This window comes from Paramacrobiotus metropolitanus, unplaced genomic scaffold, assembly GCF_019649055.1.
Source record: "Paramacrobiotus metropolitanus isolate TYO unplaced genomic scaffold, Prichtersi_v1.0 Parri_scaffold0000063, whole genome shotgun sequence".
NCBI lineage: Eukaryota > Metazoa > Tardigrada > Eutardigrada > Parachela > Macrobiotidae > Paramacrobiotus > Paramacrobiotus metropolitanus.
In genome coordinates, this window is record NW_026570283.1 from 850111 (window position 1) to 874946 (window position 24836).

Genomic DNA, 24836 nt, shown 5'->3' on the forward strand with positions numbered 1-24836 from the left:
GAAACGATAGTTTAGTATATGACAAAATATGCTTTAAGATACACAACATACTGACCTTTGTCAGCCGTGTCTATATGATATTATAGGAATGTTAGCACATTAGTACAGGGTCTAACATTACGATTTAGAGTGACACTACGCGAGTTAGAGTGATACAATACGAGTACTGATCTTGTTGTTCTGGGCTTAGTGCTTGTGCATGCCGTTGCCGCGCTTTGCTCCCGTATTAGCCTGCAGCAATTCTGCGGCGTGTGCTTCTCTTGTGTGCGTATTTGTGGTGTTTTTTACGAGTTGTGGTGACTTTACAAGCCCAGCAGATTATTTTTGATATTCTTCTACGGATAGGGATACGTGAAAGTCCCCTTTACCGGCTTGCAGCTGCTCGATACCAAATTATTAACACAACAAGTCAAACTGCATCTGCGAGTGGCACCACACTCATAACGTATTTAATAAATTAATGATCTTTCCCGGCGTCCCCTCTCTACAAACCCATCGCGAGCTGTACTGTATGTTACTGAACATTTAACAGGGTCGTTCCTGCCATTCAGGACTCTAAAAAAGCATTTTTATAAAAGAACATCACACCCACAACCTTTTAAAATATAGTAACGTTTAAAATAAAATACGCTGATAAAATTGATAAAATACGCTGTGCGTCGTCGTGGTCTTTCCTTTCAGCGGTGAGAATGTTTATACAAGCCGACAGCCACTTTGTGGTGATGTGCGATGCAGATTGACTAATCAGTGCGCCAGATCGGCGTAGTGGAAAACGGTTAGCATGGCCGCTACTTCGATAATTATGTAACTCTCAGTCACCCAAACGAATCGATCTCTACTTTGACATTTATCGCATTCCAGACACTTTCATAACACAAATTCGCGCTTCGGATACCAGAGACAGAAATTCTCTGCGTTGTTCCATAATTGAAAATCTAATATTTCTTTCTGAATCCCATGTACAAGCTTGTGTGAAAGCAGTGCTTTCAAACCACTAAGTACGTCCACGTAAACAATTTATGAAAAGTTTTTATCCTGTGGAACAGCGCCAAAAATATATAACCTGTTTCAGGTGCTCATACGCAAATCTATATTGTGAAATTATGCGAAATGCAAAAAAAACGTCGAAACATGTACTACACAGTCCCAACAACCGTTCACCGACGACCACAAAACTAACAAACCCAGTCCCAACAACCGTTCACCGACGACCACAAAACTAACAAACCAGAATGAGGTAAGGAAATACTATCAGAATAATTTTATTTTCAATAGTTATCAGTAATATCGTTTCCAGTTGCGCAGCTGTCACAAGTGCAGTAAATCGATGGAGAAACTGGGACCTTCAGGTCAAATGATTGACTGCATGTCGTACTTTGTACTTACGCCTTTAGTGGATAACCAGGAATTTGTTATCCTGCAGTGCCGGAAATCGAATTCAATTTTCTGCCTATGTAAGGGGAGCCCATATAAGGCAGTATTCGAAGTACACATTCAGATGTTTCCGTTTCAACCAGCACCAATGAAATGCTCATCATCATTACTGTAACACTGCAAATATTATTTGTACGGCTACAGTATTCATAATTCAGCCTTCTATGAAACGAGTTTATCAATAGTAAGCAGTACGCGTTTTAATTCAGAATCTTCGCAGCATGATGGCCGGCTCATCTAACGGCTCTAACATACAAGGGCGCCGCCACCGGCTATAAATCTTAAAAAAATTCGTTTCTCTGCAGAAGGGTAGAGGAACATTAGCGTAGGAATTTTGCTAACAATTTTTCAACCATCGCTAAAAGTACGAGTTAAAAAGGCGCGTACCGATCAATCTCTATTAAACATAATTTATTTTCCATATTTTTCACTTCTGTTTTTGACAATCAGCCAATTGAAATGATATACCTATGTATTATTATGTTCAAAGTCCAGCAAATGCCGAGACGAAAAAAACTGGTGGGCACTTGGCAGAGTAACAAGAATAATGAAACTGCAGTTGAAGTGTGCACCGTGGATAGCATGGGGTCATATTAGCTTCGGGGTCAGAATTTTACTGTATTTACTCCTAAATTAAAGGTTCCGTGCGTCCTGTTGATTCGATCGCCCTCGTTCAGCAAAGCGATTTTCCTCTGCATCGCAAAAGTATGTAACATTATTTTGCGCTATACATACTTCCTGTGTGCTATATTACATGTATATAGCTCAAGAATACCATTTTTGAATTACGTATTCTTATTCTAGAATTCACAGAACAATTCCACTGCTGATATAAATAACGCAAAAAATTTGGCTTTTGGAAATTTAGGAAGTTGACCTTTCCTTGTCTTACCGAGGTCCACCTCCAGCGATCGCGGCCGGTGGGCATTGCGCGGTTGCATATTATGTATTCCCTAAAAACACATAAGCAAACTGATGAAAAACAAATTAGTAAATAAATTCTTAAGTAAATTGATGCAACCTTGAAAAATTTGGTTCACGTTTTTCAGAATTTCAAATTAAACTGAAAAATGTATTTTTACAATTTGATTTTTGTTTTAAATTGTTCGTTCGTTTGTACATCTCAGTGTCTCACAAGCTGCAGTTTTGCGCAATAATTTTGCGCTCTGTTAACATTACAGTAAACACTTGGAACAAAACTAAAAAATGGGAATTTTGTATTACTTCTACAGCGATTTTATTGCTTCGCAGTTGCATTCGACTTTATAGAATACCAAATGTTATAAATAACAATTCAATGTCATATATTTTTAAGAAGATACTTAACGGAAAAAAGTAACGAGCGTCTGATCATTAACAAAACAATTAACAGTGCATTGCATTTAAAACGGCACGCAACGCGTGCACAGCAGCAAAACATTACACGCGGCCCATTACCCGTGTCTCGGTGCGTCGGTGCTGCACGTACAGATAACCGACCAGCAGCGCCGACGTTATCAAGGCCAGCACGCCCAGTGCAATACCGGCATCCGCCGCTGCTTTCGTCGCCACGTGCACGACAGCCGAAGCTTTTGTCGCTGGAGTGGTTACCGCTGCGGTTGATGTGGTCTTGGCGGTGCTCTCCGCACCCAACGCTGGTTTATCTATACGTGTAGTGTTGCCTGAAGAATGTGTGTCGTTGTCCGTTATATTGAACGATGCTGTGCTGTCGGTGTTCGTCGAAGCGTTGCCCGTTGCGTTGCTATTAAACAGCGGCAGCGTGTTGGTGTTATTCGTTGAGCTGGATGCGTTGAGTGGCGTTTGGCCAGTTAAATTCTGGGTATCTACGAAACATTAGAATGTTTTTATATAATTTTTGTTTTTGTAAGCAAGCACTTGATATACTCCTGTGTAACTATACTGCAGCAAGGTTGATATAATTAGAATTTGATACATTCCCGGATTTATTTACATACAGCGGAGTTTAATAATTTTTCTATGGGTGGTATTATCATGGCAGAAAAAGCAAAATTATTAGCCGCAGTAAAATTTTACCGTTTAAATCAGCTCCGCGGCGGAATCGCAGAACAGACATCGGCGTTTGCAGTGCAGTAACGGCCGTGCGGATGGACTGGTAGTTGCCGGGGACGTACTCCTCAGAGCAGTCCAAGATGCTGTTGATGACCTTTACAGCGGCCTGTGAAAGCGGTCGGTATCCACCATCTCGTGTGCCTATTTAAATCGAAAACAGAAGATTGGTTTATTCTTAATGAAAGATGCAGTTTTTTAGTGTCGGTAAAACAAACCTCGGACAATCGCGATAACGAGCGGCGTTGGAGTGCCGTCACTCCGTATCTGCGGCCAGGCTTGTCCGAGTAGAATGGTGCCGTTTTCAAAAAGCAGAAAACTAAACAAAGATTTTATATGCCAGCAGTATAAATATGACTGTTCAATATTATTGCTATTACTATATTATATAGAAATAAATTTTTCAAATTATTCGAAGCCTTACTTATAAGGATGCCGGAGATGGGCCATTTCCGTGGGCGGCTCCGTGTAAAACAGCCGGCAATTTTGGAAATCGGAGCAGACATTAATGTCGGGAACAGGATAGGTTACCACCATAAATGCCATCAAAGCAGAAGTAAGAAAATTGCTACTGGACAAAGTATTCAAATTATAAAGAACTGCACACGCGGAAAACGCCATTTCATTATGAAGCGTGTAGTATTAATACTAAGTGGCGAAAAAGGAAGTCACAATTATTGTGGAAAGATTAAGTTGAGTACGTTGAGAAAGGAAGGGTTTATAAAAAGGTCAAATTGTAGAATAGTTGAGGAACAAACGAAAGTGAATATTATTCTGAACAAAGTTGGCTGAATTTATACCTCGTACGTTTGCGTTAAAGAGAAAATCGCCGTCAAGCACAATTGTGACGCCCGACTAATGACGTCGCATCGGCACATCCCGTATTACAAACGTACACGTCTAGTATCAGCGATCAGGATTCGATAAGGCCGGCGCGTCACATTTGGCAAAGGTCACCAAGCTGCCCCACCCAGAAGTGACGTTTTTCCGGCAAGAAATTTGCCGATTAAACTGCCAGCGAACCAAGATGAGGAAAAAAGTTCGCTTGATGACCCTGATACAGCATTAGCAGTACTAACTGCATTGCACGCATTGCGGCGTCACATGCGCAATCAAGGGCAGCGTTGTGTCGATACGGTGTGTAATCTGTGTATTTGGCATTTTTTGGCTAAAAGGAAGTGAGACAATTCAGATTAATTATTATTCTAATGCTACACCCCAAATCTTCTTCCGGTATTTTGGTGGTCCGGTAGTCCGGTAAAATACGACATCATTATGAAGTTGCATCTTTTTAGAAACAAGTGCGAACGTTTGTTTTACCAGGCAATTGAAAGTAAACTGTTCAGTATTTTCAACCTGCTTGAGGAGATTAAGGGATCTCAAAATCCAAAAATAATCCATTTTTGATACGTTATAATTTGACAAGAAGTTGAAAAAAATTTCGTACGTACCGCAAAACTTGCGCCGGCGTTATTTACATTGCCTCGGATGGCCGATTAATTTCCCCTTTTTTGCGTTACCTGAGTTACCTCGTATGTGCAATGAGATAGTGCGCAACACTCAAGCGTTCCGGGATGCGATCTCCCTTTTCTGGGCGGCTGGCATTATTTCGTTGTGCGGCCGTATTTTTTGGACGTTCAGCTTATTGCCGCCTTTCTCCATGCAAGATAACTATAATTAACCATCTTTGGAGAAAATTTCAAAAAATATTCATCGCTCCTCTAGTAAACCATACTGGTTTCCGCACTGTGTCCTCTGATTTTTCAATGCAAATTTTATTTCACATGACAAAGAAAACGCACATGGGCTACAGATGACTGGTGATCAAAGGAGAAACCGGCAAGCGAACAGCAATATAGTCACTTGCGCTGTACTTCATCATAACCTGTGGTATATTTTTGCAGTCGCTGCCGAATGCCGACATCAGCCGCATGCACCTTTCTAAAAACGCGAGACCGGGCGTTGCTCTCCGTTTTGGACGCCCAGTAGCGGAGGAACCCGACTGTGTGCACTGCGAAAGGCGAAAACGGCTTGTCATGCCCTAGCAAAAAAGAACAAAGGCAATATGGCCGCAACACCACCGGCGCTCGACACCGAAAACAAAACGGGCGTAGTAGAAAGCGGATTATCACTGCTAAAACAAACCTAACACTGAAATTTCCAAGCAAAGATAATAAGCGACCGGAAGGAATGACGTCAATCCCAGTGCTCGACGGAACCGTGCTGGCATGGGATGCCACGTGCTGGGACACTGTGGATGACTCCCACGATCGGACTAGCTAAACGACTTCCGGCATCGGGCGCAGTTGGCTGAGGATAGCAGGCTTAAGAAGTAAACTGCAGTTTTGGAGGACAGGGGCCATTTGTTTTATCCCCTGGTAATGGATGCATTCGGTATATTCTGATACGATTTGCTGGCAGAGAGATTCGTTGACGCCACCGACACTATGCAGGTTTTGAACATGTCTGACTTTCAACGCTTTGCATTTAACCAGCATTATTTCTGCTTTGATATACATTTTCAAATTCAGTTTCTTTCGATCTTGTCGCTTATATTCATGAGATGCACGTATTTGATGGCTTAGAGAGATAGCAGCTTGACTGCACCAAAATAATCGGAAGCTAATCGTGTTGGTTCTCCCCTTAAATTTAGTATCATCCAGTTCTTCTTCCTTACCGAGGGAACAACTGGCCTGCAGTCGTGGCACACCTATTCACTGTTTTTTTTTTATTATGGTAATCGTTATCATTCTCGTAGCTAATATGGTTGGCCTGTATCCTTTTCCAACATTCACAGCGGGATTACTTTTGAAGTACCGTATAAGCGATACAATTTGAAATGCCCTAGTAGCATTATTTACATGAACGCAAAAGCAGCGTATGTGACTTGTCAGGTTCTAAGGCAAAGCCCCTATGGCACCATCAAGCAGGAGAAATATTTTTAAAGAAAACTGTCGACCTTATGTGTAGCAGGCAGTAGTTGGCTTGAACAGGTTACAGATATAATATCAGTCTAACAACTGGAGAGTTACGCCACGCAGATGACAAATCCAGACCTTTCTGGTTTACTTGCACAGATGCATGGCCGGAAGTGAAGAATTATGTGCAAAGTGCAAGATTCACCTCACCCGCATAATTCACCGGTAATTTTTAACTGGCGTACACATACACCTTGTAACAATTAAATTACTGTTTATCACTTATATAAACATGCTAGCACAATGAACAATATCCTATTGCCACGAATGGGATACACCAGAGCCGTCAAACCAGCAACGACTGACCAAAACCAATATTATATTCTGAAAGCCCGTACCTGAAAACCCGGCCAGATAGTATTCATTTCTTTCAAAACCTCTCCCGCTTCGAACGCCAAAGCGGAAGAGTTTTGACTACCTTCACCAAATGCAACTAAATTATTGTTGTAATAATAATTATTATCATCGTGGTTTTTTTAACCAGGCAATGTTGCCACGTAAACCAACTAAAATATGGCTAAAAAATGAAAGTCATTTTTACTATCTAAATTATCAGAATGAAATTAATTAGCAGACCGTTATTACGAAAACAACGACTACATATGCAATGTGCGGGACCCGTTAGATGAGCAGGTGACCCAGCCCTCGGTACTGTCCAGTGTGCGGGATCGCTCTAGGTGAGCGGGAGACCAGGCTACCGGCACTGTCCATTGTACGAGGCTCGTTCGGTAAACGGGTGACCAAGCTCTCGGTACTTTTCAGTGCACAGAGTCCGTTAGGCGAACGAGTGACCAAGCTACCGGTACTGTCCAGTGTACGGGACCCGTTAGGAGAGCGGCTGGATCATTAGGTGAGAGAGCGACTGGATCATTAAGTGAGCGGGTGACCCAGCTCTCGGTACTGTCCAGTGCACAGAGCTCGTTAGGCGAACGGGTGACCAAGTTACCAGTACCGTCCAGTGTACGGGCCCGTTACGCGAACGAGTGACGAAGCTACCGGTACTGTCCAGTGTACGGGTATCGTTAGGTGAGCGGATGACCCGTCACTCGGTACTGTCCAGTGGGCGGGACGCGTTAGGTGAGCGGGTGACCGAGCAACCGGTACTGTCCAACGCAAATAGCTGACCGAACTGCCGGTACTGTCCAGTGTACGGAGACTGTTAGCTGAACGGGGGACCAAGCTGGCACTACTGTACAATGCACAGATCCCGTCAAAGGAACGAGTGACCGAGCTTCCACTACCCAAATTCATCAGGTTGGGGTCCATAGAATCATGAATTCAGTTGTGAGAATTTATGGTGATTTGAGAGAATCACGAACTGATTAAACAAATCATATAAAATTAAAATCTGTGCTTTTATATAAAATCCGTTTTTTTGCTCTAATACGATGTACCGATTAAATTTCGACGAAATATGTTATTATTCTAATAGTTATTCATTGGAAACTAAATAAAGTGGCCGTTGACCACAAGAAACGCGGAGGCGAAGCCGAGGCTGTTTCTTGTAATGTGTAATTCCCCACATTATAATTATATTTTGATTCTTAGATCGTTTTACTTTTACATCGACGCAGTAAAACAGCAGATTTTTAATATTTGGCTAATGGAACAACTAATTACCTATGCTCGATCGGTAGACTGTCTGGTTCGTATACTTCGCTTTGCCCATTATTTTAATCAGTACCGCTTTAGGGATCAATATATTAATCACTTTACCGAACTGACAGCCTTTTGGGGCGGGCGGCTACATGAACATTTACAGCTGACTGTAATGCAGTCTTCGCACTGACTGAGTCGAACGATATGCAATATTGTGTTGAAATCCGCATAACGAATTTTATTAATAATTATCAAAAACCGCCGAGCTTTCATGCATAATTTAGTATTTTACTCCTTCTCTGCGTGCAAGTTTTTTATATTAATAATATTATCTGCTTTGTTGTACTACATATTAATTTCGATTTATGGACAAGCAAGGCCGTCTTAATCTCGCTGTCAAACAAGTTCAGGATGGAGTCTTTTCTCTGCGTGGTGCATCGAAGTTGCATAAAATTCCCTTCTCTACACTGCATGATAAGGTGCGTGGGACGCAACGCGAAGCTGTGGGATCTTGGAAAAGGAAGTTTAACGATGCAGAAGGAACGTATCTGGCGGAATTTTTGCTGAAGTGTGCAGATGTTGGAGTCCCCATGAACAAGACGTTTTTACGAAGGTTGGTGATAAAGAACGCGGAGCAAAAGGACTGGAGCCAACGTTTAGCAGGAACTGGTTAAAGGGTTTTCTTAAGAGACATCCCGCTTCGCTACCGCGTTTCACACGGAGTGAATAGGAAGAAGGCCCGCGAATGGACGGCAGAAAACTGTGAGGGCTGGGTTACGCTCCTGAGTGAACTGCACATGGAAGGATGGCTGGATAATCCCAACGGATTTGGAATGAATTTAGATAAGAGCGCCTTCTCTACGGCTGGGGCTGTTTCTGACGTTCTGTTTTTCTTAATAAATGTTCTTAGGAATTGTAATATCTGTTTATGAAAATCTAAAAAATTATTTTTTTAAAAAGGCCTGCACGTCAAAAGTTAAGTTTCGGGTGATTAATATATTGGTCCGTACAAGGGAAGTGATTGAAATAATGGGCAAAGCGAAGTACTTGTACACATTAGAAATTTTCTTTGGTGACTACGTAACTAGCGTTCTGTCGCTCCCAGCCCCAGGTCAAATAACAAGTGAAATAAAACCGAAAATTAATTTATTTTTAAATTTAAAGAGGCGTGAACATACTCTGACGGTCTGACCAACCCCGGAAGCAAATGATTGATGTACCCAGCTACATAAGGAAACATGCAGTTATATTTCGAAGCAAGAGAGAAGCGCTACGTATTAGTAAGCAGTACGCAAAGCGAGCTCAGCCTGTATAACTCAAATTGTAACATGTATTCTACCGTTTTACTGTCATATCAAGGAAAAGATCTATATTACAACGGAAAACCCCATACGATCTGGTCAGAACAAACCGAAAAATTAATCAAAAAACTGCTAACGCCATTCGCTTCAGCATGTCTGGAAACTGTGTCACATGCATTTTGTTTTGGTAATTATCCGCTCCGGCTCCCGAGCAAAGACGCCGGTGCCGGTAGAACTGAAAGCTCAAGGTGACCTTGAAAACAATTTCAGAGCCCGGTTGCATGGAGCAAAAAATCAGTAAATTTAAACTGGCACCTTTTTATACGGTCCGTAAATTATTCCGTATAGTACGGAATAATTTCGTTTCTTTAGATCAGAAAATGTCAAACCGAAAATGCCAAACTGTTAAGATCTTTACAAAAAACACCATAAAAATAAACGACATCCTCGTCGGCAATGAATTATTAAGGCTGATTTTATAATATTAAAGATCACGATCAATGCAAAAAGGGCTGTCAGTGGCGTTCACATTGGAAATAACGATACACAGCAAAAAATTATTTATTACATAAATTACAAAGTATTATCGCTGCCACGTACATCGACTCAAAGAAGAGTTTAGAAAAATAAAAATTGCTTCATAAACAACTAAGTATCATTCCTAAGAAAACGGGTATTAATTTGGAGACTACGGTCACGGGGGTACGGTCACACGGGTTCGGATCAACGAATTACCGAACTATCACTACTATTTAGTGTACAGTGATCAAATTACTAGCCCGATAGATGGTTGAGTAACCGCACTACCGCTACTCTCCATTGCACAGAGCTCGCTAGGTGATGAGTAACCAAATGAGTGGTGACGAACGAGTAACGCTACCACTACTGGAATTGCACACAGTGAGTGACCGAAGCACCACTATTCTCGTGTACAGAAACCGGTAGCGAGTGGGTGACCGACCTACTGAAAATAACCATTGCGCACCGCTCGCTAGTTGGGCACATAACGAAACGAGTGGTGGTGAGTAACTGCAGTACCACAAATGTTCACTGCATATAGTGAGTGACCAATTTCTATCACTGTCTAATGAGCAGAGCCGCCTGAAAGAGTGAGTAACAAAATGAAAAAAAACCCGTTATTTTCTTGAGCGCAAATCGTGATATGTGGTAAAGAACTGCAGTAACACCACTGTTTAGTCATTTTAGTGCATAAAATGATCGCAAATAGTACACGCAGTAAGACTAAATTAGACAAAACCATTCGAGAAACTGACCGCAGACCACAAGAAACGCGGAGGCAAAGCCGAAGCCGTTTCTTGTAACTCATATTGTAGCCCAATTATATAAAAGGATTAATACCGTTTCTACCGTTTAAACTGGCCATGGGAATATTGGGCGCGCCAACGTTACGACGAATTGCCGGTGTAATGCGGCACTTTGGACATTTCGCGGTGGCTGCGAGAAAAATTTCGTTGATCCTTTTCCGAATCTTGGGCATCCATACAAACAAGACCACTGGGAAAACAGTAGACGGTGCGTAGTAGGCACATGTTGCCACGTGAGTAGGACTGGCCCAATCCGTACCAAACTGGGTTTCGGCGCGGTCGCGCCGCATATACAGCGACAATAGGCGGCAGTGTTAAAGTCAGCCTGAGATCGAAAAGAATGCATGTGGTGTAAACTTGTAAACCATTAAACACGGCGCGACGACAGCGACATGGTATATAAGCGCGACAGTGCCGCTACTGCAGCGACCGTGCTAGCATTCGGTAATGCTGTGTCAGCATTACCGAATGACCAGAATTATCACAGAAATTTCAAACAGTACTTTATGTGGAATAAGAACTAGCTGGATGATTGACATTTGAATGCAGAACTCAGCGGGCACTCGTATGCTTTATAGAAAACTGAGATCGGTGTTGCCGTTGTTCCCGGTACCTTATTCCTAATACTCATAACGGTCCGATCATACTCATAATCCTACTCCTAATTCAGCATTCATACCCATAATGGCTCTCATTATCATAATCATACTTTGGTCCTACCGGTCATCATATTTTTGTTCATAATCATAACTCATACCTTTGCCGCTTCTCATACCAGTGCGCCCCTGCGCTTGCAATTAATATTATTAAGTAGTTAATGCATTGCATTATTTATTAAATACCGTATTATTAATAGCAGTAGCCCGTGTTAAGCGTGTTTCGCAAAATATTAAATCTTTATTTTAATATCTGATGTTGCCGTGACTATTAACGATCCAACCAACTACGTTATTACTGTTCCATTTTTTTGTGTATGTTTTACTTTAGGTGACCACTCCGTACACACCCTTTCACGCCCTTTCACTCCGTACACAACCTTCTGCACTCCCTTTCATTCCCTGCACAACCTTTTTGCGCTACATTTCGTTTCGTACACAACCTTTTAATTTTTTTAATTTTTCACAGCAGAGTTATTTCTGGAACTGCCGTTTTTTCGTTAACAGCAGTTATTGTTGTATATTTCAAAGCATCATAGGCAGTTACAAAATCGAATTCCAGGGAGAGAATAATTCCAGGCGCCCTTGTGCCGGTTTTTCTTCGCGGTTCACACCCTTTCACTCCGGTGTGTACGGAGTGGTCTTTACTTTATTATCAAAAACGCGATAACAATATGAAGAACCACGAACAAAGAAAACAACATTTCCACCATACCGATAGCAGAAGCGGCATTACCTTCTTGAATTGCTAAAGAAATATTCTACCTTTAAAACTCGTGGCTTCGAATCTCGCCGGTTTGGAACTCGATCCCCTTCCCGACTTCTTTGACCAGTTTCTTGGTCGATGCACTGTTCCAATGCTGTACACACAGGTTTTGTCAAAAGTCATCGTTAGTTTTGTGGAAATCAATGGTGAACGGGCATTGTTTGGTGGAATCCATGTAGTCAGCCCATTTACATTTTAGTTATTTGCATCATTAGCACCAGTTTAAAAAATGGACGAAAGTGGACAATGGTAGGTTTTCTTACATAGTCCTTAACTCCTTATACGCAGATTTTATTACTTAGCTTTCATTACTCCGTTCAAGTTTACTGAAGTCATTTTCTGAAAAATATTTTTTCGCTTCAAGTTCAGACGAAATAATTTTGACGAGTGGACGGTTGAGAATACTAACGTAGTACTATTGAACATTCCATTTTTAAAATTTTATTTGGCAATAGCCACCACACATAAAAGTGCCTGGGAGCTGGACACTAATCAAAATGACTCATTTAAGCATTGAAAAAAACAAAATCGTTAGTATACTTTCTCGTACTCGTCCTCTTAGGATGCGTGTTCCATTTTTGACACGCTAGTATGAGTAATGGTTAATGGAAGTTAGCGTGGTTACGCTAACTTGGTTTAACGCGGTGAGAGAAACGCCGGCCAGACATAATTTCTTGTTATTTAGAACAGCATTGAATAGTGGAAATCAGCATCCTTCAACTTGACCTGCTGGACAATCATATCCTCATCGGACTTCGCCGAATTCATTATGCTCGCCAGCGTACTGCCTGTCTGCTCCTATCTCGTACCACCAGCCCGCTTGCCACGGATCCGGCTAGAGTTGGCCTGATTTTTAGTTTGCATTGGAATTTCTCGATGTTACCTTGTCATTTTAATTTCGTGATGCGCAGCGAATTATACAAGTGGGAATTGTATTGCGATTAGCGTTGCATGTGACCTTTACGAATTTAAGATCATTTAATTATTGTGAGATATTGATTTAAGATACTAAGATACTAAGATCAGTTCACTTGCGTGGAAATGACAGGACGCCGGGGCCGGGGAGGAAGGAAGAGACCGTCCGGCGCCCGGGAGTTGCCAGCGAAACGTACGACCCGCGCCGGCGCGAGTTCTCGTGGCATCCCCGCCGCGGCACTCGAGATCTCACCAGTTGGGAGCGGCTGCTCAGCGCAGGCCAAAAGCAGCATCGACGAGCAGATTGCTCAAGCCCAGCGAAACCTGCAGCTGCTGCAGGCGCAGAAGCAGTCGGCCTCCAGTGGACGCGCCGCGGAGCCGGATGTTATTCCCCTCGAATCAGTGCCGCCACCAATTGTTCAGCCATCCGAGACCAACATGATTCTCCAACTGATGATGAACCAGATCAACCAACTCACCCAGCGAATTAACGACAGCCAGCCGGCGTCATCGTCAAACAGCGCATCCGCTAACAGTAAGAAGGCACCGCCGCTACCGGCAGGGTTTCCATTTGTAAATGAAAGTGCTTGGAAGAACTCTACGATCTAACTGTAAACGTAGACTTAGACAAGTTGCTCAGAGCTAACAGCATAATGTCGCCAATCCACGGTGAAGCAAAAATTGAGATCAGAGACGGTAGCTATGTTCTGTCAGATTCTAAACCAAGAAAGGTCACGATTACTTCGTTTACTCAATGGACGGAAGCATTCATGGTTTTCCGACGGGTACGCGGCTACTACCATCCGGCACTGGAGCATCCGCTGAATAATTACCAGGCCATTATAACGGACTTAGAGGGTATCTACGCGCCAGTCGTATGGTTAATTTCTATTGTCACACCCGAGCCACACCCCATTGTTAATCGCTTTGGTTAATGTTATATTGTTCTGCTCTTATTAATGCAAACTTCTGTCGCCGACGATCACTGTATAAGCAGCACTGCGATGCTGCCAGAAAATACGCTCTGTTCACTTGGACTTTTTCATCAGTAAAGAGTTGCCACTAGCTGCTGTTTTGTTGCGAGTATAGTTGGTTAGTGTCATTGCCATCTTCCACTACTCCCTACCATCCCGGATAGTTATATAGCCACACTTATACTCGTAACAGTGTCGCATGCACATTAATTTAATTTTAATAATAGAAATTTTTTTAATTTTATCTGTTTAAATCCATTATAAAGTGCAAAAGCTGAAAGGAAATTCTTAGGTTCTGACGCTTGCTTGCTCTGCAGTAGTAGCACGGAGGAATCGTCCTTAATTTTAGCGAAAGTGTTTCCAGTAAAAAATCATGCTTGCCGAATTACTCTACGTGGCAAAGAACGTGGACTAAGCCTTTAAATTTGAATTTGACATCGGTAGGTGGACGATGGTATGACTATGACAAAATGTAATGTGACTGATGTATTGTATATACAAGTACTTGAACGCAGCTATGCCTTTATGTAACGCGGCGGCGTCTTGCCATTATGTCACGTAGCTCAGGAGAATCAGCAGCCTGGAGCGTTAGTAGAGTCTGAACTAAACTGAGTCTGTCTGATTTATAAATGCTGTGCTTATGTTCTTAGTGTCAGGCTCAATAATCTCAGTTTACCGTACACCACACAACAGTAAATTTTGTGTCAGTTGATAGTGTATCTGCTACCTGTGCGCGCGCAACTGGACGGAAGTAGAATGCAGCGTTTAATTTCTCTGTCTTGCCTGATGTGTGGACTGGTTCTGTTCTCATCGATCGACAATGGAGCGTGTATACGGGGAAGCAGGGTAAAATCGGTGTTGGACCCTAATTTTGTACCGATACCCATTGCAAATGGTACATCTGTGGCGGCTAAGGGGAATTCGACTATCACATCAACTGTCGCCGGAGCTGCCGCTGCAGGCGAAAAGACAAGGAATTCCGAAGCCATTGTTTCCCATAGTTAACAACTTTGCTGTTACTGGTTGTTGTCAAGCGATTTTCGAACGAATTCCTTCGAAAATTCTTCATCTGGTGTATAATCAATTGCTATTAAACTTCTATCGAATGCTGCTGGCACGAGGAAATTCACTTCGGTATACCCACAACCAATACTTTCACCGAACGGCTAATGGGCGACCACAAGGACCATTGATTACTCAAGGGATTAGGGCAGTTTGTGAACAATACAGTGTCAATAATAATCATATCAAGAGCAATTACGCGGCGTACATAGTAAAGCTAAATAGTACATAAATCCCAGCCACTATGTAAAACGTCGCTCTTTTTAAAAATTAATGACAAACTGCTTTTTTGTACTTTTTTCCAAATTCAGCAAATTATCAGTAAAATCCGGACTACATATAACCAAGTTCAATGGACCACTGTTTCAGCTACCAAGAAAGTCGAAACTTCTTCATAACTATTCACTACGATTTACATAGTACAGCAGCGGGGAAATTTTCTCTCGTGCGCTGGTTTGCGCGGCCTAAACTTCCCTTTTAATACTACTGGCTGTCTTTTAGCGCTCAAATTTTATTATGTTATTGTACGTCGTGCATCGCGAAGGCCTCTTTGTTGCTCAGACGCTTATTGACGATTGTCGGACAAGATTTTTATACAAGCAACGGATGCTTGTCTGCAAAAATCTCGGTCAATGAATTCGAAGCATAAGTAACAATAAATCATTTTAAAAAACGGGCGCCATACAGACTTCTTCTATACGCCGCCGTATACGTACACTACGTAAATTCATAATTATTATAAGGGTAAGAATATCAATATGCGTCAGTCGTATCAAATATAAGATATAACGATTTAGGGTGTGCTTCTCGGAAAACCAGTACGTACATTTTTGCTGCACGAGCATTGCTTTTTAGGCAAGCACAGAGTGCGTACTTTATCTACCTACAGCAAAAAGTGCCGGTTGACGGTGGCTTGATCCATGTATGACTACTTCAATTGCATATAATTCGCTGCGTTGGTCGGTGCCGACGTTGCGCCATGTTCGACCTCGTGCAATTTACAAGAAACAACATAGCAAACAAGATTTTCAGAAAGTTAAAAAAATCAAAAGCGATAATCTGTAGTAATGAGTCTAATGGCTTATAAATCGGTCGTATATGTACGAGGTACATGACGAGTTGGCGAGAAACGCTCTATAGCCACTTTCAGGCCTCCCAAACATTTCGTGCTTGGATGTTGTTCGCATTCTGTTTGCCCACTTGATAACTTAACGCTCTACAGTACGGAGTAGATCCCGTTGCCATGTTCGCTCCCGTTGCTGTCTATATATGCTGTTTTCATGTTCGCTCGAGTGAACTTCTGAATTTTTCAAGAACTTATGTAACTGTTGTGGAGTTTCGTACGGTATACTGCCGAAAGTGTACTGAGTAATTACAGTACACACAGTATATCGGCTACAATAATGTTATGCAGAGTGTGAAACGTGAAATTTGCAGAGTTTCGGGCTTTAATTTTCTGGAAGGGTTAATTGAGATTGGAAATGTGCAAGTCCACTGGTGGGGTCGCCGTTAAAAAATTTAATAATAAACCAACAATTGATGTGCAACAGAAATATCAAACGCACTGGCAAAACCTGCCAGCGCTGTCGAACGAAGCAGCGGTCGTTTACGCAATAAAGCAGGCTTTAAGCAGCATGCAATTAAGCGAAGCGCCTGCTTTTTTTTGGTTGTACTCGTATATTGCATTGTGCCAGACTGCCAGTCTATACAATATCAAGCGGAAAAACATTGAGGTAGGTACACTTTGAATACAAAAGTGGTCATTTCTAATCAATAAATGCGGTAGTTTCTGGTTGTTCTGGTCCGTGATCATAACGCCGTTGCTTCTTGTTTTCTCCTTGAACAGGGTAACAAACCGGCGGAAAAGGTTGCCACGCGCCACACAACCAGTAACCGACACTAGTTTCTACACTCTCTCGAATGGGTGTTCTCGCACGCGGTCTTCTGCTTGCGGTGCTACTGAGTTCTCCATGGGGGAAAGCTCCATCTGGGGAGCGACCTGGCGGTTAAGCGGACAACATGATAAATTAATACTGGGTAAACAGCATCGTATTGGAGTGCATATTTCTCCCCAAACCGCACGTAGCTGGGGCATGGTTAGGGAGATAAACAGCGGTTGGATTATAATGGGAACAAAATAAAGATATCCGCCGTACGTGTCCAAAATAAAGATATCTCGCTCTGGTAACAACAGCAGTATTCGCTTAAAACAAGGCCTATTTTGCTAGGAAGCCAGCAAACTATTTCAATTGCTGTTAAGGCGGTATAGGTCCAGAATTGTCGACTCCTGCCCCGAGAACGTCGCCACCGTCTGTAATGCGCACAGGCGATATAAATGTATGTTAGAATATTAAAGCCGAGTGGTGCTAAATGAGCCGCTATGGGTAGATAGGTCGCATATAACGATGGGTGATCCGGATCTATGCATTCAACGGTAGAATGGGGAAGTTTCGATACGTCCAAGATAATTTGGGGTAAATACATTGCGTGCACGATACAGAATAAGACACCGGAAATGCCAACGGCCATCCGTGTTGTGTAGCGATTTTTATATGGGATTGGAAACAAACTGGCCATGGCCCGGTTAAATGATACGGTCCAATGAATCCACAGCAACACCGACGTGGTCACGGAATCGGCATAAAAGACTATAGCACAATAAATCTTTGTCACGGGATTCTCAGTGCCGTACAGTGGATCGACGATATAGTACATGGTGCCCAGAGTGACCGCGCAAAAGATATTCGCCATTAGTAGGAGCAGGACATGCATCTTGAACGAAGATTGTGGAACCCGCTTCTTGACTCCATAAAATACGAGGGCGTTTATTGCGACTGCCACGCAAAGACCACCGGCCACTAGCAAAATCTCGTACCATGTTGCCGATTTTGACGTTGACGATGTTGTCGCGTTATTGTAAGCCCCGATGGACTGGTTGTCGGATGAATTATCCATAGTGGCGTCTGAATAAAAAACAGGTACATCGCTTTTTCTCATATTCCGGTCACTTTGAGTGTATGGTTTTATATTTCGGTCACCAAGTATTAAAATTTCCTGACAAAACGAAGGTCACATAGATCATTAATTTTTACAAAAACGACTTCTTTCATTAAATCTGAACGAAAACATCAATAAATTTTTAAGAAAAACAAACAAATAACAGAAACTCAGAACCAAGTGAGACGCAAAACACTGGGCCTTTCCGTCTATGAACTTCAACAAAGGAAATTTAATGGACCCCTGAAGAGTGTGCGGGTGGGCTTGCTCAGGGAACTGCACATTTGACGGTTGGCTACAGGCGCATATTCATGTAATGCGCCACATGTGCGGTCGCACCAGTGACCGGTGACCGAAATATGAAACCATACACTCAAAGTGACCGGAATATGAGAAAAAGCGAAGTAGCGTCAAATGCAGCAGTGGTCAGTATGAAGCGGAAACGGATTTCTGTAGATTTCGTTTATGAGCAGCGTATTATAAAAGCCGTGGGTATATCATTGTTTAGCGGCATGTCAGCCGCTGTTTTCTCATTACTCAATAATCATCCAGAAAGTTCGGTGTTTGTTGGATGCCAGGTGTTATATTAGAGAAAAGCGATTTTCTGCCGTTTTCTCCGTATGGCTCGCGCTCGCGCTCACCCAAAGTAATCTAATACGATGGAAGGCGGACAGATGCCATCGCTGCTGTTGCCAAAGGCCCGTGATATTTGCGGTGCAATAAATATACATACTAGTCTTCTCATAATAATCGGAAAGCGAGGCAGGCATTTGGCGTTTCCTGGACTGAACAGGCCGGTTAACTACGAGTAATATGACACCGATCGTTACCTTGCGGGTCGATATGGCGGTGGAGAAAGATTTGTCTTCCTGTTGCACTCGCGATCTACACATCCTGTACCGACAGATTGACCATTTGCAGGCAAACTGCTACAAATACAGTATTATTGTGCAATCTGCGTTGTAAATGCCCACTGCTTGCGTTTGCTTCCAGTTATTTTGACCAAGGCACAATCTGTAGGCCGGATCCAAATTTGTAAAAAAAAGATGTTTTTGCAGAAACGTAGTATAAGCAAATGCAATGGCCCTGCTACCGCAGTCAAATGCAAATTTTCGAAATTCGTTGTTTTCTGATTTGCTTATTAGTAAAAGAAAAAGTTTTTCACGGTGTGCAAAAATGCACAGAACAATAACATTTTTGAAAGCTGGCAATTTAACAGCGGCGGCAGGGACCACCGCACGCGGGTTTCGCTTGCCTTGGTACTCGGCAGCTGCCAGAGTTCACGGCTAATGGCCTAATGTGACGCCCGCAAAATGACTTCTACCATAATATTACTAAATTAAGTTTAGTAATTTATACTTCTACGCATAAAGCCTGTGCAGTGTGCAGTGCCGCTCTATATTTCTGCAGTCTACTGGCGCAGCTTACCAGCTTTACAATTCAAAAAAATAGTACAAGTGGTAAAGCTTCGCCAGTAGACTGCAGTGTTGTAGACTGTAGAGCGGAAACAGGAGCCGGCATACCGCTAAGTTGGTCATGCCGATATGTATAATAATAATTTATTTCCGCCGTAATTTTCGTTAATCTTGCGCTCTGGTTTTGCGGTGGCAGAAGGCTGAGCAAAATAATTTCAATACGTTTTGAAGTTATGTACTGTATTTTCACAAGTTTAAGGAACGCTCCAGGGGCCGGGCCGCGCACACGAGTTGTCGGCCCCTTTGAGATCAAAGCCGACCGACGGTCCGGCTACGCTGGCCACGCCCCCACCCTGTTCCTTAAACTTGTGAAAATACAGTACTTGTAAACTTTCTATCTGTCGTTCTACTAAACTCTGTTGTACGATTTTCTTGACACTTGCACTCGACGTAGTCTACAAGTAACTTCAAAACATACTTCGCTTGGCCCATTATTTTAATCAGTACCGCTTTAGGGATCAATATATTAATCACTTTTACTGCACAGATGCAGTGCTGGTCTTACTGCATAGATTGCACACTGATAAGCTGCATAGGCTGCTTACTGCATAGACTGAATGGTGAAGCATACAGATAGACTGCATTTCAGTCTGCCGTGGTTGTTCAGGTAGCCCGCCCGCCACAGAGGCTGTCAACTCGGTAAAGTGATTAATATATTGATCCTAAAGCGGTACTGATAAATAATGGGCAACACAATATGAAGTATTTGCTCAGCCTTCTGCCGCAAACCTAGATTAACGAAAAACGGAAATAAATTATTATACATATCGGCATGACCAACTTAGCGGTATGCCGGCTCCTGTTTGCTCACTGTTCAATAATCATCCAGAAAGCTCGGTGTTTGTTTGATGGCAGGTGTGCTACTGGAAAGTCTTCGACCGTTTTCCCTGTATGGCTCGCATTCATTCGGACCCTGAGTAAACTTACACGATGGAAGAAAGAAAGACACGTTTATACATAATTTGGTGATAGCTAAAAACCAACTATATTTATTGTAGTTTATTTATACATTAATTATTTATTGACAATAAAAACAGAAAACGGATAATCTCGCATGAGAACATTTCGGTGGTCTGCAGTCCTTGGTCGGAGAAGTCTGTATCTCATCGTCTCGCGCTTGCAAACCGACAGATACTGTAATTTAAAGAGTACTCAAACTTCCTTGCATAAAAATTACTTTCATGAACAAATCTCAAATCAAATGCCAAATCTAATAACAGAAAATTTTGGAAGCTGCAAATTGCTGTGGTTCAACTTTAAAAAGCTACAAAAAAGCACTCGTAAACATATAGAATCAGAGATTACCGCATACATAATAATAAATACGAGCACAAAATTAAAGAAATCATTGAAAGTATAGTCACCCCTTTGCCCTTTTCACCCCGGTTTTTTATAGCCACCCCTTCACACCCCGTTAATTACATGTAACTGTTTCTGCAATTAGTTAAATAAGAGCATCATGTTTGCATTTAAATTGCAGACGCCCATTTCATTGGTCATTATTACGAATCTGTGATTTATATAAATTTTATATTTTACCGATGTCTGCGAAATTCATAAACTTCGGCTATTTATGACCTTTCCAGCAGGCAAATTAAAATTCCTACATGGATCAAAGAAATCGTAGAGTACTTTATGTGGTCCAGCATTTCTACCGCAGTTCTGTAACCTCGGTCGGAGCACGCGCTTCATTGCCCATTTATGGACAATGGACAATTTATGGACCATTGTTTTGTTCTCCGCCGAGCTTACAGTTAGCCGTCGATTTTCTGGAAGCTTCTTCCATCTTTCCTGAATGAGCGGGTGGCTGTGAATTACAACCTTAATCCTTAAAATTTTCGTACGACGTACGCCCACTAAACGCGTTTAGGCTACAGTATCCCACTATTAAGTTGCGCGTTTAATTAAATGTCAAAAGGGTAACTCTAAAATACAGGGTGCATTAAAAGAAATTAATTAAAAAAAGGGCGCCTAAAATTAACGGGGTGTGAAAAGGAGTGCATGGCTATAAAAAACGGGGGTGTTTGGGGTAGCCCAGTAATACTACTTGGCTGTGATAGAAGTGTATCTGTAGTTGTACTGCAGTCAATACTGATTTACTGACCCTCTTACAAATCGTATTCAATCAGAAACTACAAACATATCGATCAGTTTAAGTTGGGTATCACGTGCTTTCTGTTTACCATCGTCTAGAGAGAGTGGGACACTGGGCTGTTAGGTTTCGCCCGGCATGGGGCGAAACGTGCCGAAAGATGCCCAAACAGCAACGGCTGTATCAGCATCCAGTAACAACTGTAAATTGCCGGATGTCAAACTTCAAGTATTGACACGTGTCAGGGAATGCCGCAACGTGATGGACGACGGTAAAATCTGCCGAGTACGCCGATTGTCCTCATCTACAACACTTCAGCAACTTGCCGGCAAGTAGCAATGCTACATTCTTCTAACAAAATTGTTGTTTTCCTTGCATACTGGATATTCCTATTAAGTCATCTTTTGCACGGTCTATATATAAGAGAACCGCTGCCGGTAAAATTTCGGCGAATTTTATGTAGTTGTTCTCAGAAAGTTGTCGGGCTGATTAACTGGGTTAAAAAATGGTTAGCCGTGTGCAGATCATTGTCGCATTGGGCTTAATGGCCCTGAACGCATCGGCCGCCCGCAGTGTCTCCACGTCCCGTTCGCCCGGTGCGCCGACGACCGGAAGTGGCACGTGGATGACCACCACGGGTGACTTCATGACCACCGGATCCGGAAGTCCCGTTTCCGTCACCGGAAGTGCTGGCGCCTCCGGCTCTTCCAGCAAACCCATGTCGACCACCGGAGGTTATGAATTTACCACCGGAAGCGGTGACGCCGTCTGGACTACCGACAAGCCCATGTCAACCACTAAAGGTCATGGATCTACTAACGGAATCCCCGGGGCCTCCAGCACGACCACCGCGAAAGCATCCACCACCAAAGGTCATGGGGCCATTGCAGCTGCCACGGGCGGTGTCACTACCGATGGTCCCGTGTCGGTTACCGGTGGCGGGATGACCACCGGAGGGCCGGGTAACACCCACACATCCGGAGCGGGTAACACCCATACCGGCGGCAGCGGCGCCCCGTCGTCCACCACCCACGCCAGCGGCTTAGCCTTTAAAGCCGCTCTTCAACCGCTGGAGCCCATGGCATCCCATTTCTGAAGCTGGAGAAGTAGTTGCTGATATTCATTATGCCTGTTATACGACGTTATTCTTAGGTTAATTCTTGATACACTTTATAGCAGCGATTCATGTTGACCATTGCTGGGTACTGCAAGGTTGCTCCGTACAAAAATAAAAGTAATGAAATAAGTTAAACTGCCTTTGCTGGCATATGAAATTACAATAATTTATTTTAGGTTTTGCCAGCGTGCTCCAGAAATATTTGAAAAAATGGTTAAACGGTACTAATCGGTAAACCGTGTAGGTTGTGGAAAATAAATAAAATTTTTTTATATTGGCTTCACCTGAATGATGAAATCAATTGCTCCATCACATGTTAAAAAAATTAAATGGTTTTGCTGTGGAAGAAAAATAATATGCGTAATGACGGGTATATTTTGGAACTGCAAGCCAATTACGGTGCAAAATAAAGCCAAAAATGAACTCGGTGAAAATAAATACAAACGTATAAAACGTAATAACGTTTTATGGAATTTCCCGATAATGTTTCTATTACATAATTAACCAGATAAATACATTAAAAATGCTGATTAAGTCGCAACAACAACAAAAAAGGAAAATCAATAAGCAGCGAATCAAAATAAAACACAGGAAAATCAAAGGAAAAAATCGCTCATTGCGTGGCGGTCGGGGGTGGCGGGGGGATAAACGCCCCGGGAGGGGGCGGCGGCGGCGGGAACATCATGCCCGGTCCCGGCTGCATGCCGGCGGGCGGGGGCGGCGGCATGCCCATGGGGAAGCCGTAGAAGGGCATGGGCATCATCCCGGGCGGCATCATCTGCGCGGCGGCATTGGCGAAGGTGTTGTAGGCCGCCTGGGGGGTCATGGGGGGCGGGGCTACCGCCGTGACCGACCCCGTGCCGCCGCCGGCGTTGGGCGCGTCGGCGAAGAGCTGATGCGGGCGGTCGGCCTGCGCGATGGGGTTCTGGGCGGCCAGGAGGCGCTCGGCCGCCGAGCCGTGGCGTTCGCCCTTGGAGTCCTTCTTAAACGCGTAGGAGACGGAAATGGCGCGGTTGCACAGATACTGCGTGTTCATGGCCTCGATGGCCGCGTCCGACGCCTCGAAACTGGCAAAGTTGACGAAGGCGTAGCCCTTGCTATTGCCCGTCTCCGGGTCGCGCATAATCTACAATAAAGTATTAAAAGTAAATTAATTAAATTAGAAATAACTGAAATCATCAAGTAATGTTCGTCAGTAACATTCAATAATAATGTAATAAATGTTCATCAATTATTTACAATTAGAAATAGTTTATATTTGTCTAGTATGCTATTTAATTAAATTAGAAATAAACGCAATAGTTTATATTTGTTAATGATATCTGGCTAAATCAAAAATAACTGAAATAAGATTAATTAGTTAATGAGATGTGCAACCGTCTGTAGATACGGAATTATGCTGGAAATTCCTGCATCTGTTCAACAGTTTTTCAGTTAATAATGTTGGAAGCGGGTATCGGGAAAGAGACCATGCTCGGGTCGGTTTCCCTTCTCTTACTTCCCAAACAATGCAAAAGAATTCAGGGGAGCAAGTATGTATTTCAGAGAATTCAATAAGTATTACACTACTGACTTACAAATAAATATTAACAGCAGATGAATAAACAATAAGATTACAAGAACAAATTTTGAACGAAACTGCTGAAATTACCAACATTTTTGCCATCTTGATTCAGAAAACGCAGAGAACAATCGAAATAATTATTCTTAAACGCGAAAAATCACCGGATTTTCCGGTTGCTGGTTTCCTTACAATTGTTAGCAGGTATCTGTACGTTCAAAAAACTGAATTAACGGGTAAAAAACGATTAAGAAAAAATGATCAAATTCAGGGAAGAAAGAAACAAGTATAAAACAGCGAAGCCGAAATTCACAGCGATATGACGAGAAATGGGGAAATTTATCGTTTACGCACATACCTTGGGAGTTTGTAATATCATGCCGAAGGCGCTGAACGTGTCGTACAGCAGCTTCTCATCCACCTCCGGATCCAGATTCCCGATGAAAATATTCGCCCCGATATCGAGATTCTTCTGGTGCGCTGCTGCCTGCACAAATCAAACATTTCTCTTAATATT

The 24836-nt window shown here is 42.8% G+C and overlaps 3 protein-coding genes across 3 annotated transcripts; 1 reads left to right on the forward strand and 2 right to left on the reverse strand.

Moving 5' to 3' along the window:
• Positions 1–1819: 1819 nt before the first annotated feature.
• On the reverse strand, positions 1820–4245 carry LOC129593753 (uncharacterized). Its single transcript, XM_055490209.1, has 6 exons — positions 3926–4245; positions 3720–3820; positions 3469–3645; positions 2872–3257; positions 2327–2387; positions 1820–2126 (listed from the first exon to the last, which is right to left on the reverse strand). The coding sequence occupies exons 1-6, from the start codon at positions 4120–4122 to the stop codon at positions 2068–2070; spliced, it is 981 nt and encodes a 326-aa protein (XP_055346184.1). The 5' UTR covers positions 4123–4245; the 3' UTR covers positions 1820–2067.
• A 17901-nt stretch (positions 4246–22146) lies between these two features.
• Positions 22147–22737, forward strand: LOC129593705 (mucin-21-like). The gene has a single exon (XM_055490144.1). The coding sequence runs from the start codon at positions 22147–22149 to the stop codon at positions 22735–22737; it is 591 nt and encodes a 196-aa protein (XP_055346119.1).
• Positions 22738–23128: 391 nt separating this feature from the next.
• Positions 23129–24815, reverse strand: LOC129593706 (splicing factor 3B subunit 4-like; the record flags this gene model as incomplete). The annotated part of the gene is made up of 2 exons (XM_055490145.1): positions 23129–23884; positions 24678–24815. Coding segments are annotated over 2 exons (651 nt in total), but the record flags the coding sequence as incomplete, so codon positions are not given.
• Positions 24816–24836: the final 21 nt, after the last annotated feature.

Coding starts and splice junctions, on each gene's coding strand:
- LOC129593705 (XM_055490144.1), top strand. CDS start 22,147: ATGGTTAGCCGTGTGCAGATCATTGTCGCATTGGGCTTAATGGCCCTG.
- LOC129593753 (XM_055490209.1), bottom strand. CDS start 4,122: ATGGCGTTTTCCGCGTGTGCAGTTCTTTATAATTTGAATACTTTGTCC. Junction 3,258..3,468: donor CCGCGGAGCTGATTTAAACG/GTAAAATTTTAC, acceptor AATGTTTCGTAG/ATACCCAGAATTTAACTGGC. Junction 2,388..2,871: donor ACCGACGCACCGAGACACGG/GTAATGGGCCGC, acceptor ATGTGTTTTTAG/GGAATACATAATATGCAACC.